Genomic DNA, 15,623 nt, shown 5'->3' on the forward strand with positions numbered 1-15,623 from the left:
GGAAGGAAGGAAGGAAGGAAGGAAGGAAGGAAGGGAGAGAGAGAGAGAGAGAGAGAGAGAAAGAAAGAAAGAAAGAAAGAAAGAAAGAAAGAAAGAAAGAAAGAAAGAAAGAAAGAAAGAAAGAAAGAAAGAAAGAAAGAAGTTAATGAAGGATTGAAGGAAGAAAAAGAAGGGAAAAAGAAAGGAAGGAGGGAAGGAAGGAAAGAAAACACATAGAGTAGATAGAATAAAATAGAATTTTTAAAATATACATCCAATATCAGCTGTTACCTAATGGTGAAAAGGAAATTACTCTCAGTATCTTGTGTCTCCTTAGACCTCAGTTTTCTTCTCTGTAAAATGAGGGAGTTGTACTAGGTGACCACTAAGGTTCCCTTTTACCTCTGACATTAAAGTATACTTGTAAATGACTTTAAGAATGACATGTGCGAGGGGCAGCTAGGTGGCGCAGTGGATAAAGCACTGGCCCTGGATTCAGGAGTACCTGAGTTCAAATCCAGCCTCAGACACTTGACACTTACTAGCTGTGTGACCCTGGGCAAGTCACTTAACCCCCACTGCCTTGCAAAGAAAAAAAAAAAAGAATGACATGTGCAGCTTCCAAAATACCATTTGGCATAATAGGAAGAGAAGATATTCTTTCCTATCCAATCATTCAACCTCCACCAAGGCCCCTTAGCAATGATCAACATGTGGGTACAAGAAATGGATCAAGTGAAACCAGATGCATTAGACAAAGGAAATAACAACCACCATGAAAACCCTAAATGGGCCTTCCAATTTTCTCTTCTAGTTCATAGAATCATAGTCTTAGGACTGGTAGAGATCTGAGAGGTCGTCAAGTCCAATCACTTCATTTTTCATTTGAGGAACTGAAACCCAGAGATGTTAAGTCACTTGCCCAGGGTCACACAGCTGCCAGTAAGTACCTTATCTATGATTTAAACCCAGGTCTTTCTAAAATTTTCTAAGTAGTGAACAGATGAAGGGATCAAGTGTTCATTAGTGTGTCCTTGCCACCTCATAAAATCATACTTTCAAGATGGAAGAATCGTTAGGAATCATCTAGTCCAGGGGCTCATGGGTCCAGCTGTATGCCAGACCCAGCTCCTACTAGTTTGGGGAGAACCCATTGTTAAATGTTCAGTATGGATACTTAGAAATCTGCGAATACTACAAATGAGGTTTGATTTATCATTTCGTGGATTGTCTAGATTTAAGAAAATGATGGGGAAAATGTTAGTAATGAAAATCAAACTTTAAAATGGGTCCTGCATACATATTTTGGAGAGCCAGGTGTTAAACATTTACCTGCAAACCCCTGAATGGATACACTTGGACCATGCCTTCGCAGACTAAAATTTTTAAATATTTGAAGGGAATGCTAGGTTTCAGTTACAGGAAGAGCAAAGAAGTAATGCAATATTGTCCCCATTCAAGTCTGCAGAGACAATCAAAATGAGGAAATTGACACCTTGAGATTTGAATCGAGGTCCTCTGACTTGCCTTACCTCCATGCCTTCTCTCTTTTTTGATATACGTCTAATTTTTTGATCTCATCAATTCTTCTGGGGGGCAGGGCAATGAGGGTTAAGTGACTTGCCCAGGGTCACACACCTAGAAAGTATCAAGTGTCTGAGTCCAGATTTGAACTCAGGTCCTCCTGAATCCAGGGCCAGCATTCTATGCACTGCACCACCTAGCTGCTCCTCATCAATTCTTATAGATAGAATAAAAGGAGAGAAAAGGGGGAAATGCCAAGCAATGCTAAAACTCAGGGAACAGCATAATGTAACTGTAACCTGACATTTGCTAAGAGCTACATCCCAGTAAAGGAGGACTATCTTCATTTCACAGGCAGATACAACCTGTGAGTGGGAAGAAACTCTCAGAGCATTCTTTGGATGGTTGCATCTAAAACCCTTCATAACCAGGCCCCCTCTTACCTTTCCAGGCTCCTTACAACTCACTCACCACCTTGTACTCTGTGACCCAATCACATTGGCCTCCTTGCTATTCCTTGTCACACCATCTGCCTCTGAGCACATCCGCTTCTCCCCCATGCCTGGAATCCTCTCCCTCCTCATCCCTGCAAGGCTTCCTCAGGAAGCCTTTCCTGATCTCCCTTAGCACTAGCATCTTCTTTCTGTTGATTATATATAATTTATTTTGTACATCATATCTTGTTTGTATATAGTTGTTTTCATGTTGTCTTCTCCATTAGACTGTCAGCTCCCTGAGAGCAGAAAATGGTTTATTTGTTGGTTTGTTTAGTTCAGTTTCTTTGTTTGTATTTGCCTTCCTTTAAATTTTCAGCACTTAGAATAATTGCTAATACCTAGTAGATGCACCTGGGCAATTAAGTGGCTCAGTAGATAGAGGGAAAGGTCTGAAATCAGGAGAACCTGAGTTCAAATCCAGCCTCAGATACTTACTAGCTGTGTGACCCTGGGCAAGTCACTTAAACCTGTCTGCCTCAGTTTCCTCATTTGTAAAGTGAGCTGGAGAACGAAATGTAAAAACCACTTTACTATCTTTGTCAAGAAAACCCCAAATGGGGTCACAGAAAGTTGGAACCAATTGAAAAAATAAAAAGGAGATGCTTAATAAATACTTGTTTACTAATTTGTCTTAAGGCACACAGGGGCAGAACAAGGATTGGAACTCAGGTCCTCTAACTCCAAAGCCAGCACTCTTTCTATTCTACCAATCTGCCTTTAGCAAAGGGTATGGAGAACTAAGATAGAATGGGAATTGAAAGGAAGGAAAAAAAAGAGAAAATGATGAGGAGAGATTTTTGTGTGTATGTCCTTGGGGGGAAGGAGTGGAAAGTAGGGAGGATTCTAGAAGTTTTCCTCCTGCTCATTGTGATTTCAGATCTTTATGTTCAATTACCAGAGGACTCCATAGCCACTGAGGGTGGTCTTCTCTAAAGCAGCTGCTATAACTAAATAAAATCAGTAACATCTGGAAAGTTACGATTTATAGTCAAGTTGTCTTTATTATATCTGGCTATTGCATATTTTAAAAAACAATGCCGCAGCATTCTAAGCAAACAATCATCCATTCCAATTTCTGACCTTGTTGGCCAGTTTGGAGGGGAGAAGGGAGACATTCATTGCAGTCAGCTATTTTACTAACATTATAAAAAAAGATGGAATACAAATGCAGAAGAAAAAAATTAATGATCAATTAGATTGCAGGCTGTGTGAGGGCAGGGTCCATGTCTTATGGTTCTCACAGTGCCTAGCCCAGGGCTATATATGATTAATTAACACTTACAGACTAACTACCCGGCAGGAACCAAAGTAATGATATTGAATCACAATGCTGCTATCCAGACAAATTGACTGGGTCAGTCTTTTTATCAAGATAATTTTCATGCACTAATGTTCATGCCTCTACTCCTTCATCACTTATTCAGTCCTCATTTCTTTCTAAGACTTTTGCCCACTACCATCATCCTAAAACAAACGTCTCCAGGTCACCAGTAACCTCAACCTAGCTTCAGTCCTCACCTTTCTTGACCTCTCTGTAGGACTAGAGTCTAGCCTTTCCTTCCTGAAAGTCACTTTTCCCTTGACCAATATAATACTGTGTTCCATCATGCCCTTCTCTTTAATTCTGCTCTTACTCTCTCTCTCTCTCTCTCTCTCTCTCTCTCTCTCTCTCTCTCTCTCTCTCTCTCTCTCTCTCTCTCTCTCTCTCTCTTTTAGTGAGGCAATTGGGGTTAAGTGACTTGCCCAGGGTCACACAGCTAGTAAGTGTTAAGTGTCTGAGGCCAGATTTGAACTCAGGTACTCCTGACTCCAAGGCCGGTGCTCTATCCACTGCACCACCTAGCTGCCCCTCTATCTCTCTTATAGTACCTGTCCCACCCTACATTGCATTACAGATTAAAATAAACACTTAGTTTAAGTCCCCTACAAGAGAGCTCTGAATATAGGCTGCCTTATAAAATGAGACTTATTTTTAAAATCTATCCATCCTGGGGGTGGCTAGGTGGCTCAGTTGAGAAAGCACCGGCCCTGGATTCAGGAGTACCTGAGTTCAAATCCGGCCTCAGACACTTGACACTTACTAGCTGTGTGACCCTGGGCAAGTCACTTAACCCCCATTGCCCCGCAAAAAAAAAAAAAATCTATCCATCCATCCATCCATGCATGCATGTATCTATTTATCAAATATATATGTATATATGTGTATATGCATGTGTGTATATAGACCTATACACATACATATACATTTGCATATACATATACATATAATCTATCATCTATCAGTATATCAAGCTCTCGGAGGGCAGGAAAAGTCATTATTTTTTTCTAATCCCAAAGCCTGGGGTTATTGCTCTGCATATATTACTCAGAAAAAAAATCCTTGATGAAAGAACGAATGTGCCCAATATTGTGTTAAACACACATTGTTTCAAATATAGGCTGCATTTTATTCCCAAATCTGGTTTGAATAGATCTTGGGTTTGGCCTATAATTACATTATTGCTCAGTATATGCCAACAGATAGATAGGTGATAGATGAATACAGATAGAGAGATATGGAGCGATAAATAGTAGAGAGGAAAAGGAAGTAGTTGAACCAGGGAAATTAACTGTCTGAGACCACAGATATACAGCTGGAAGGAAGCTCAGAGACCATTGAGTCCAAATGTCGCTTTTTATATGTGAGGTAACTCCTTAGGGATTATATATGCATATATTATACACATGGACATATAAAAATATATTGTGTGTGCATATATTATACACGCATTCATGTATTATGTTATATGTGCTCCTAAATATAGACTATTGTCCAAGAGAAAATGTGTGTGTGTATACACACATATGTATATATATGCATATATGCATGCATGCATGTGTATGTGTATGTGTGTGTGTGTATATATATGTGTATATATATGTGTGTATATATATATATATAGTCTTTTAGGGGATAGTCTACATTTAGGGGCAAACTACCACTAGACCAATATGAGTATATTTCATGGGTTGAAATATATGATTGAAAAAGAGTCTGATCACTAGGGAAAGTAAGGAGTAATCTGTGGGCAGATCATGTGGCTTATCAATATCCTTGTGTTATTAAGAGAAGACAAGGAAGTCCCCTAATACATTGCTTGGACCCCCAGGGCAAACTTAGGAAGCACATGGACAAGTGTTGTCCAAGCCAAGGCAGGCGTGAATGGTTCACAGTATGCAACCCTAGGCCAAATACCAAAATCAGTTAGATCACCCTAGACCCCCTGAGGTACTGTAGTTTGTCCTATTGGCAGAATATTGGGACACGGTGATGTCTGTTTGGTTTTGTGCACCTTAAAAGTCAGAGCTCTGCACATGTTCCAGGAGTTACCTGGTGAGTGACTCTCAGACCTTGCCCTGTGGTCTCGTTTCCTATTTCTACAACCTCCCCAGGACTTTAGCCATTGGAAAATCTCACAGAGAAGCAGCAGCTGGTTTCCAGGATTTTAAGTCACCCCATAAAGGGCTCCCTGCTGGAGATAGGGAGAGCGGGAAAAGACAGGAAATTAAAACAATATGGCTGGGATGATAGGACAGCCCAAATGCTGCTCACCAGCCTCTTCCCATTAACACTGCATGAAAAGCAAGATTATTTATAGTGACTGAAGTATGAGGGAAAAGAGCCAAAGATTCTCTGTCCCTCCAAGGAAACCAGATTCAATTCTCAGAGGCCAGCAAAATTCCTGCATTGATAGGGTCTCTAAGAGCATCACAGCTCAGGTGAACAGGTGCAGAAAGAACTGATGAGGAATAATCCTGTAAGAAATAGCTTTATCACTCTATTGCAGCAATACAAAAAAAGAAAAGTCCATTGCAGTAGAAAGAGTGATTGATTGTTGTAAAAAAGCTTGGGTTTACTTCCTTCCTCTTGGGAGAGAGGTGGTGGACTACAGGGACAGAATGCTACATGTTCTGTCAGACATGATGAGTATGCTCATTTGTTTGGTTTAATTGCTTTTCTTCCTTATTCGAGAGGCTTCTGAGGATAGAGGGAAAAAAATGACAATAACATGGGTAAGGGAGGAAAAGGAAAAAACCAATAAAACCATTTTTTAAAAAGCTTGTATTTGACTTCTAAAGATGCCATTTACTAGCCACATGCATGTGAGCAAATCGCTTTAAACTGTCTGAGCCTCAGTTTACCATCTGTAAAGTGGAAATAATAATAGTGGTGTCACCTACCAGATGAAATTATGAAAAAAGTGCTTTGCAAATGATAAAGCCCTAAATAAACGGGAGCGATTAGAACTATGACTAGTGTTTCCATAATTAAGTCTCTATTTCTCCAACTGATCATCCCAGTTTCCAGTTCCCTCATTAAAGGAATACATATAATTATCAGAAAAAAATCTTTAACCTACTTAAGTATTCATGTCTACTCTCAAAATGTTTGTAACTGTCCCGTTCCATTCATTTGTTAATCATTTACGGTGTCTAATATGGCAAATGTTGATGGAGAAAAAACTTGGGTAAGATTCTTGACATCTTATTTCATGGACTTTGCAGTCTAATAGAAGGAATCAAACAAACCCATAGATAATTATTTTATACAATAATACATAGGTGCATCACGGAAGTGCACATTTTAAAAATTATATGAGGCCTGAAGGGCAAAATCTCATTGGATGATAGATTTAGAGTGAGGGGGGACCTTAGAGGTTATTTCATGCAACCATTCCTTTTAAAGTTGAGGGAATGGAGGTCCTGGGGGGGTAAATGATTTATGCAAGGTCATATAAGTATTATGTGGAAGAGTTGGGATTTGAACCCAGGCCCCCCTTCCCCTAAATTGAAAAACACTTTTCACTGTACCAGGTAGTCTCTCATAGGTTGTTAGCTCCTACAGAAATCAGGCAGGGCTTCCTAGAAGAGGTACCAGAAGGAGTTAAAAACTCTTTTTCTGTCAGTAGGGTAAGTAATGTAGCTATTATTATGTTAACTGTTAATGTTTTAAATTATATATAATAAAAATATATAAGCTTATAAAAGAATGCAAAAATATTGAAATACAATTATCAAAAAACCTTTTTTAAGTTCATGCACCCCAGGTTAAGAATGGGACAGGAATTTAACCGGTGAAGAGAGGAAGGAAAGATTTTTTTTTTCTTCCAAAGGGAAGAGTCTCCAGAAGGGATTACAGTCAAGAAAACCCAGAATGAATTCAAGAGATCCAGAGTACTCATTGTTGACTGGTGTGAGGAGGACATTGAAAGGCAAATGTCAGATCAAAATGGAAAATCTGAGTGGTCCTAGATTGTGGAAGCCCTTGAATGCTTGGATAAGAAGTGTGAACTTGACTCACTTGGCAATAGGGAGGCAGTAAACACTTTTGAGCAAAGAAGTAACCTGACCAAATCAATGGATAAAGAAGATTATTCTTGCCACTTTACAAAGAATGGAGAGAGAAGCCAAGTAGAACAATCTGGTAGGAGCATCTCATAATAATCAGAACAGATAAGTGTTAAAAAATATAAGCTAAAATCTTGAGTACAAGGATTCTGGTTCCTGAATAACCATACTAGATGTGTGAATAGGGAGTATCAGATCAGTAAGATAACTCTATTGTTTGGTGTTATAAAGGCCAAACTGGAACATACTGTGTGGACAAGGATTGATGGTGTAGTGAAGATAGCCTTGGCTCTTGAGTCAGAGATCCTGAATTCAAATCCTACCTATGGCACTATGTGAGTGACCTTCAAAGTGATACAACCTCCTTAGCCTCAGTTTCCTCATTTGTAAAATAAGGAACCAGATGGCCTCTGAGACCCTTGGCAGTTTTATTTCTATGATCCATACTCACAGGGCACCTAGATACCCTGTGGTACAATGCTCATATCATCTGGCCCCTTAAATTCTCATTGTGAGCATTTATACCTCAAAAATCAGCAAACACTATTTCTGGTTCCTGAAAGGGATATTCAGTTCTGCTTTTCTCCTTTGCCTCTAATATTCCTATTAACTGTAACAGAAGAAGAAACTCCTTTCATTTCTCTAACACAACTTGACCAATGCCCAGTTGCTCCTGAGAATGGCTTGACTTCTCTTATAGTCATATTCCTGGCTTCATGTCAACCTTGAAATAACTTTGAAAAAATACTCAAGCATCAGTCTTACCACACAGCCTTCTACAATGAGAGGCAGAGGAAGGTGGCTAGCAGCGGGTAGGTAAGAAACTGAGTTATCACCAATGTAACTGAACTCCCTTTGATTCTGTGCTTTCCTCTTCCAGACTCATTAAGGGTAGCAGTGAATATTTTTGAACCATTCTCTTCCTCCTCCTTCTTTTCTTCCTCCTCCTTCTTTTCCTCCTCCTCCTCCTGCTCCCCCTCTTCCTATCCCTTCTCCTCCTCTTTCTAGCACTGATATACACTTTAAGGTTTGCAAAGTGATTTTCATATGCAAGTTATCCCCAGAGTATCAGTAGCTTAAAATAACACTAAGTCTTTTGGGACACCCTGTATTATCCTATGTGATACTCAAGCAATCCTGTTAAATAAGTGCTATTATTATCCCCACTTTCACAGATGAGGAAATTGAGGTTGAGGGAGGTTGAGATACTTGCCCAGGGTCACATAGCTCTTAAGTGTCTGAAGTAGGATTTGAACTCATCTTCTTGTCTCCCTCCAAGTCCAGGAATTCAACCACTGATTACCTGCCTCTACTGTGTGCAGTGCCCTGTGGTAGATCTAAAGAGGTTTAAGAAATGGTCCTTGGCCTTGAGGGATATTATAATCTGGTTAGGAACACAGAATACCAGCTCTAGTCCTGTACTGCCTAGCTTCTTGAACTGTGGGTCTTGACCCCATATGGGGTCATGTAACTGAATGTGGGAGTCATGAAAAACTTGGCAACAGTAAAAGATTATGTGATTATGTGTACCTATTTTATAAACCTATGTACCTGGGGTCACAAAAATTTGTCAGGCAAAAAAGGGTTGAAAGTGGAAAAAAATCTAAGAAGCACTGATCTACTGGACCTGTGACCTTGTTAGTGTTACAGCCTGTTCATATTTGTCCATCCTGTTTGACCCATGTCTATATCTTCCCATAATTCAGTCAGTCAGTTCATAAACATTTCTTAAATACCTACTATTTGTCAGGCACACAGGAGATCTAACCAATGTGCTAGAGGCTTCTCTCACTTTCTCTTCATAACTTAAGGACACCAGTGGCACACAGGGATTATCCATCAGTTATCTCTCAATTTCATCTATCTATCTATCTATCTATCTATCTATCTATCTATCTATCTATCTATCTATCTATCTATCTATCTATCTATCTATCTATCATCTTTCTCTATCATCTATCTCAATTTATCCCTTTATCTATCGCTATCTCTCCCTATATATTTATCCATCTTTCTATTTGTCTTTCTCTCCCTATCTTTCCATCTCTCCCTATGTCTATATATCTCTCCCTATCTAGCTCTCTCTACTTATCTCTCTCTCTTCCTCCCCCCCCCTCTCTCTGTATGGCAGAGTAGAAAGCTTGTTTTGAAGCCAAGAAGAGCTCGTACTGCCTCTGACACTGTGTATGTGTGCATATACACACATATACATATATGTCTTGTGTATGCATGTGTATACTTATGTATGTGTATGCATGAGAAACCTTGACCAAGTCACTAACTTCTCAGTGCTCTAGGTAACTCTAAAATTGTTAACTGCAAATCAAGTAGTGACCTGCCTTAGTAGCAGGTGTCTCATGGCATGCCAGTGTAATAATCCTAGATCTCATTCCTACCCTTATGCAGAGAGCTCTTAGACAGACACCTCAAGTGGACAATGAGTCTTGTTCAGAATTAAACAGGAGGAGGACAGCGAGTCAGATTGTCTTTGGGAAATTGACAAATTCTTTTAATAACCTCAAACTTTGAAAGAAACAAAGGCTCATGTTTTGAATATGAATATTCATCTGGTATTGTATGGCTGGAGGACAAGGAATACTTCAGTCTCTGAAGATGTGGACACATGAGGATAGTGAACAATTCAAGGAATCCCATTCTGGAAGAGTCCAAGGAAGGGGATGTCTGAGAAGACTTTTGGAAGGAGGGACAGGGTTTATATGAAGGGTAGTGGACAGTTCTACCCAAAGGGAACAGCATGAGCTCAAAAAGACAAAGAAAAGCATGTTCAGGGAGCCGGTTATATCAGTTTGGCCAGAGTTTGTGCAGAAGAGTAGTAGTTTTGTGCGCTCGAAGATCAGATTGGAAAGGTAAGTATGGGTCAGATCAAGGACAGTTTTGAATAATAGACTAAGGAGTCTGGACTTCATCCTGTGTTTGGACTTTATCCACGGCCAAAAGAACATGGAAGTGAAGCAACTAGGTAGTGAACCACTTTATTTACTGACACAGGGTGGATTGGAAAGTATTTTCTCTCCTCCCCCTCCTCCCTTCCCTCCACCCCCCGGGGAAGCTAACAAAGGGCTTTGCTTCATTAATGGGTGACAATCCACTTTATTCACAGGTGCATAAATGAACAATAAATTGAGTTCATTCTCACTTTGCATCTTCATAACATTTTGCCTTGTATATAATAGGTGCTTAATAAATGTTTTCCTGGATGAATTCAACTTTACTTTTGGATAGACTTCTTTCCCCAACACCTGTTTGAATTCAGCCACTCTGGAGTATGAAGTTATTGGAGAAATGTTGTAAACTGCATTCCATTAAGTTCGGTAAGGGCCAACTCTCTGGCTTCTCCTCCACAAATCTCACGCCGTCCTCTCTCCCTCCCCAGATGCACAATCTCTCTGGGTTTCCATTTGTAACGAAATATGTTATCACCCAGTGTGCTTTTACCCAAGGTAATGAATTCCTTCAAGTATTTCAGTCCATATCTCCTCTTCTCAGGCTGTGTTCTAGTTGGCTCTTTACCTAAACCCCAGAGGTAGCTACATTTCAGCAGTGGCATCCGTGCCAGGGTATTTTGGAACAAAGTGATATAGCTGATGGAAAGCCAGACAATAGCAAGACTGCTACCTTTTAGAGTTTCATAACCAAAATAAAAGACATTGCATAGAGAAGTTATTGAGTTTATTCAGGATTATTTTCACCTTATAAATAAACACTTTGTTCACATCTTTTGAACATTTCAATATACCTAGAGATCTCAAAGAACTAAAGAATAAATCTAAATTCATAACAAATAAGTTCAGATATTCATACCTTCTGCCACCAGCTATTGATTTATCACTTCCCCAGCCAAATGTAATTATCCCGCCACCCACTTCCCACCAGAGACAGGACGCCCCTTGCCAGTTGGTTGCTGATACCCAGGTCTCTACCTTTACTTGAGATATCCCATATCCCAGAGGGGTCTTGGTCTGCTCTAAATCTTGGACCCACTTGATAGGGGACCATCTACCTTGTCATTACTCCCCAACATCCTCTGGGCCTTGCCATCTGCCCTGCTACTTTTCCTGCTTCGGTATGACATGGCCTTCTCATCTGCCATAAATTGAACATAAATATGAGCCCTCCCTTATATGCTGTCACCTGAAACTAGAATGGGAGCTTCTTGAAAACAGGGACTGTCTCCATTTCCTATGTGTACATGCAGCGCTTAGAACAATGCTTGGTACACAGTGCTTAATTCATTCCCTTCCTTGTGTTCCCTCCCATCACTAAAAGAACTAGGCCACCTTGGGCACAGCTTCCTGAGACAGCTCTCCAAAGTGGGCAGCTGACCAGATGAATTTTTAGACCTTGGAATTGTTAAATAGGAATAGTTTCACCACTTTCTATTGTTTTAATAAGATATTTTAAAAACTTTTTTTCTCTCTTTTCTCTATCTCCTCCTTCCTTCCTTTCCTTCCTTCCCTTTCTCATTTCCTTCTTCACCCCTTTGTTCCTTTCTTCTTTCCTTCCTTCACTCATTCCTCTCTTCCTTCCTCCCTCTCTTCTTTCTTTCCTTCACTCATTCCTTTCTTTCCTTCCTTCCTTCATTCCTTCCCTCTTTACCTCCCTCCTTCCTTCCTTCCTGACTCCACACTTACATTCACTTACATAGTCAATCTGTTGCCAGGTTTTGCCATTTCTACCTTCACAACATCCCTCACATATGTCCCTTTCTTTCCACTCACACAGCCACCACTATGGTACAAGTTATCATCACCTTCTGCCTGGGCTATTTCAATAAGCTAATGGATGGATTCCCTGCCTCAAATCCCTTCCCATTCTAGTTCATCTTCTACTCAACATCCAGAGTGATTTTCCCAAAGCACAAGTCTAATCATGGCACCACTCTACACAATAATCTCCCATTGCTCCCTATTACCTCCAAGTATCAAATATAAAATTCCCTGCTTGGCTATCAAAGTCCTTAACAAGCTGACCCCTTCCTACCTTTCCAGTCCTCTTACTCTTTTCTCCCCTCCACATACTCAAGGATCTGATGACACTGGGTCTCCTTGCTGTTTCTTTAATGAGACACTCAGTCTCCTGACTTCCCCTATTTTCACTGGCAGTCCCCCATGCCTGGAATACCCTGCCCCATAACCTCTACCTCCTGCCTTCTCTGGCCTCCAGCACTCAGCTCCAATCCTACCTTCTGCAGGAGGCCTTATCTGCCCCTTCCCACCTACTGACTTTTCTCTGAGATGATCAAAACATCATATATATATATATGTGTGTGTGTGTGTGTGTGTGTGTGTGTGTGCTCGCGTGTGTGTGTATATATATATATATATATGTGAGCTCCTTGAGACCCAGAATTCATATACATATATATATATATATATATATATATATATATAACAATCGCAAAGAGAAGACACTAGTGAAGGAGGGAAGATAATCTCATATATTATCATATGTATCATATATCACATGTAGTATATATGATAATCTCAGAGAAATTTTACATTTGATCCTAGAGCTAATAGGGAGCTATTGGAGATCAATGTGTATAGCGGTGAAAGAATCAGACCTGTGCTTTAGGAAAGCAATGTGACTTTTCTTCACTACTGCCTTGGCTCTGAAATTATCGTATATGTATGTATCATATAGCATATATGAAATTATCATATATGTCTCTATTATAACTCAGAGAAAAGACACTAGTAGAAGAGATATACACACATATGCATGTATATGTATATATACATATTCACAAATACACCCATGAATGTACATGCACATACAAGTATGAGTATGTATGTACCAATATATGCCTGCCTGAAATATGTATGTATGTGCAAAGGCATTTACATGTTCTCTCATCCATTAGAATGTGAGCTCCTTGGGGCATCTAGGTGGCACAGTGGTTAAAGCACTGGTCCTGGATTCAGGAGGAGCTGAGTTCAAACCCGACCTCAGACACGTGACACTTACTAGCTGTGTGACCCTGGGCAAGTCACTTAACCCCCATTGCCTCCCCCCCCCCCAAAAAAAGAATGTGAGCTCCTTGAGACCCATAATGCTCTTTTTGCCTTTCTTTGTACCCAGCGCTTAGCACAGTGCTTGATACATAGAAAACACTTAATGTTGACTAATTCTCTCTTCTTTTGCACTTCCCTTTCTCCTTTCCTTTCGTTTCCTTTCCTCTCCTCTCCTTTCCTTTCTTTTCTTCCCTTTTCCTCTCCCCTTCTTCCCTCTATATTGCAAACAAAAGCAAAGATCTAGAGACTAGGAAAAGCAGTAAATATACGGACACACTAGCAAACCGGAGCAAAATAGCACCTTCGCTTTCTGTCCGAAAGACAAAAAGTTCCAAGGAAAGAAGCACAGGAGTCCAGAGGGAGAGGATGACAGACGAGGGCAGAGATAAGTGAGGATACTACAAGGTCTGGACCAAACCCACTTTCAGTGTTCCCTTCAGGCAACCGAGCGTGGGTCTGCAGAAAGTTACAAAATAATCTTTCAAAACAAATCCTCTGTAGCTCATGAGGATATCTGCGGCTGGCCCTTGTGTGTCCCTTTAAACAGTCACCAGACTCTCTCAGTCTCTTGTCTTAAATGCCTCCAATAAACAAACTTTTCCTTTCTGTTGTTTCACCAGGAGAGCCAGCCAGCTTGGAAGCCAGCTTCATGACAGCTTCTCCAAATAGAAAGTGCATTCACTCACTCACAGCCGCCTCAAAACAAGAAGAGAATGAGGCAGCAAGGGAGCCAAGGGAAAGAAATGAGGGAAGAAAAAAAAAATTAATAGTCCAAAGCTCAGATTACAAGGGGCTCCTGGGCCGAGGCATGGGTCTGTGTTTGGGGCATCAAAGGAAAAGTGCTGAGAAAACATCACATGGGGAGCACGGGCAGGCGCCCTGGGCCCACTCGGGAGGGTGGGGGGTGGATGGGTGCAGTGCTCTCCCACCGGGCAGGCGCCTGCCGTCCTCTGGATGATGGGTTTGGGATCTCAGCAGGAGGCTGGCTGGGGCTCCTCTTGTTAAGTCTTGTAATGCACAGAGGAGTGGTCCGCTATCCTGATTGCCCTGGAGCCCAGGGAAGTGCGGCCAACCTGCCTTATGATTTGAGGGAGACAGAGAGAGTTGGGCATCACCTTGTCCCCCAACTCATCTCCCCGATCGACTTGGAAGCGGGGGGCATTCTCTCGGTTCAGCAGTCAGGGAGTGGAAGGCGGAAGGACTGAAGGCTGGGAGAGATGGGGTAGGGGGTCTATTCCTCTCCCTTAATAGGGTCATTTTGGGGAGCAAAGGAAAGAAGGGAGGAAAGACTTGAAATCCAAAGCAGTGCCTGACAACACAACTTCCCACCGGCCCCGGGACAAAGTCCTGGGACTTGCAGAGACGCCCTCCCGTCCTCTGACCAGGAAAAGAAGCTCCCAGCTGCTATCCCCCCCCCCCCCCACTCCCTAACAACTGCAAGCCCTCCAGCTCCCGGCAAAGAGGCGCCCGGGAGCCGCTTGGGGCAGAGCCTGGAGCCCCCGCTGCCAAAGTTACTCCAGCAAGTTGCGTCCGCTCTGGGTCGGCTGCCCCGCCGCCGCCGCGCCGCCCCCAGTCCGCTGCCCCTGTCCCTGCCCTGCTTACCCGGGACCGGAGCCCGAGCCGCCAGGAACGCCAGGGCCAAGGCTAGGAGCCGCATCTCCCCATCCACTGCCCAGCGGGACTGGAGGAGAAGCGCCGCAGCTTCCTCCCTCGGACGGACCGACGGAGGGAAGCGAACCCTCCTCCTGTCGCCGCCTCTGGCCTCCCTCCCCACCCCCTTTCCCCCCCACGCACGCCTCCTCTCCTTTCTCTCTCCCCGGCCTCCCTTTCCCCTCCTCCTTTTCTTTCCCTTCTGTCCCTGACCTCCCTTTCTCCTCCTCTTTTTCCTTCCCTTCCTTTCCCTACCTTTCTCCCCTCCTCCTATTTTCTCCCCTCCTTTTCTCTTCCCCACTCTCCCCTCCTCCTTCCCCTGCTGTACAATTTCCTGCACTCCCAGCAATTTGGAAAGTTTCCTTTTCCCTCCCCACCACCCAACCGTTTGCTAAGGAAAGCGGGGGGAGCGTGTGTGTGTTGGGAGGGGGGGTCACTGCCTAGAACTTTTGTGGGAGGTGAGGCCGGGATAGAGCATTTAATCCTCCACGGTAGCTGCTGGGTCTGGCGGAGTAAGAGTGAGATCCACACAGATGACCTGCCCATCGCT

At 42.2% G+C, this 15,623-nt stretch overlaps 1 protein-coding gene across 3 annotated transcripts in view; it reads right to left on the reverse strand.

Annotated features, from left to right (window-relative positions):
• The window catches only part of VSTM4 (V-set and transmembrane domain containing 4), a 107,828-nt gene extending 92,657 nt beyond the window's left edge, over positions 1–15,171 (reverse strand). For all 3 annotated transcript variants that reach the window (XM_043985508.1, XM_043985509.1, XM_043985506.1), the window contains exon 1: positions 15,026–15,171. In XM_043985508.1, coding sequence (XP_043841443.1) covers positions 15,026–15,080 — 55 coding nt within the window. In that variant the 5' untranslated portion in view covers positions 15,081–15,171. The remainder of the gene's footprint in view (positions 1–15,025) is intronic.
• Between the last annotated feature and the right edge of the window lie 452 nt (positions 15,172–15,623).

The sequence above is a fragment of the Dromiciops gliroides genome, chromosome 2, assembly GCF_019393635.1.
Source record: "Dromiciops gliroides isolate mDroGli1 chromosome 2, mDroGli1.pri, whole genome shotgun sequence".
Lineage (NCBI taxonomy): Eukaryota > Metazoa > Chordata > Mammalia > Microbiotheria > Microbiotheriidae > Dromiciops > Dromiciops gliroides.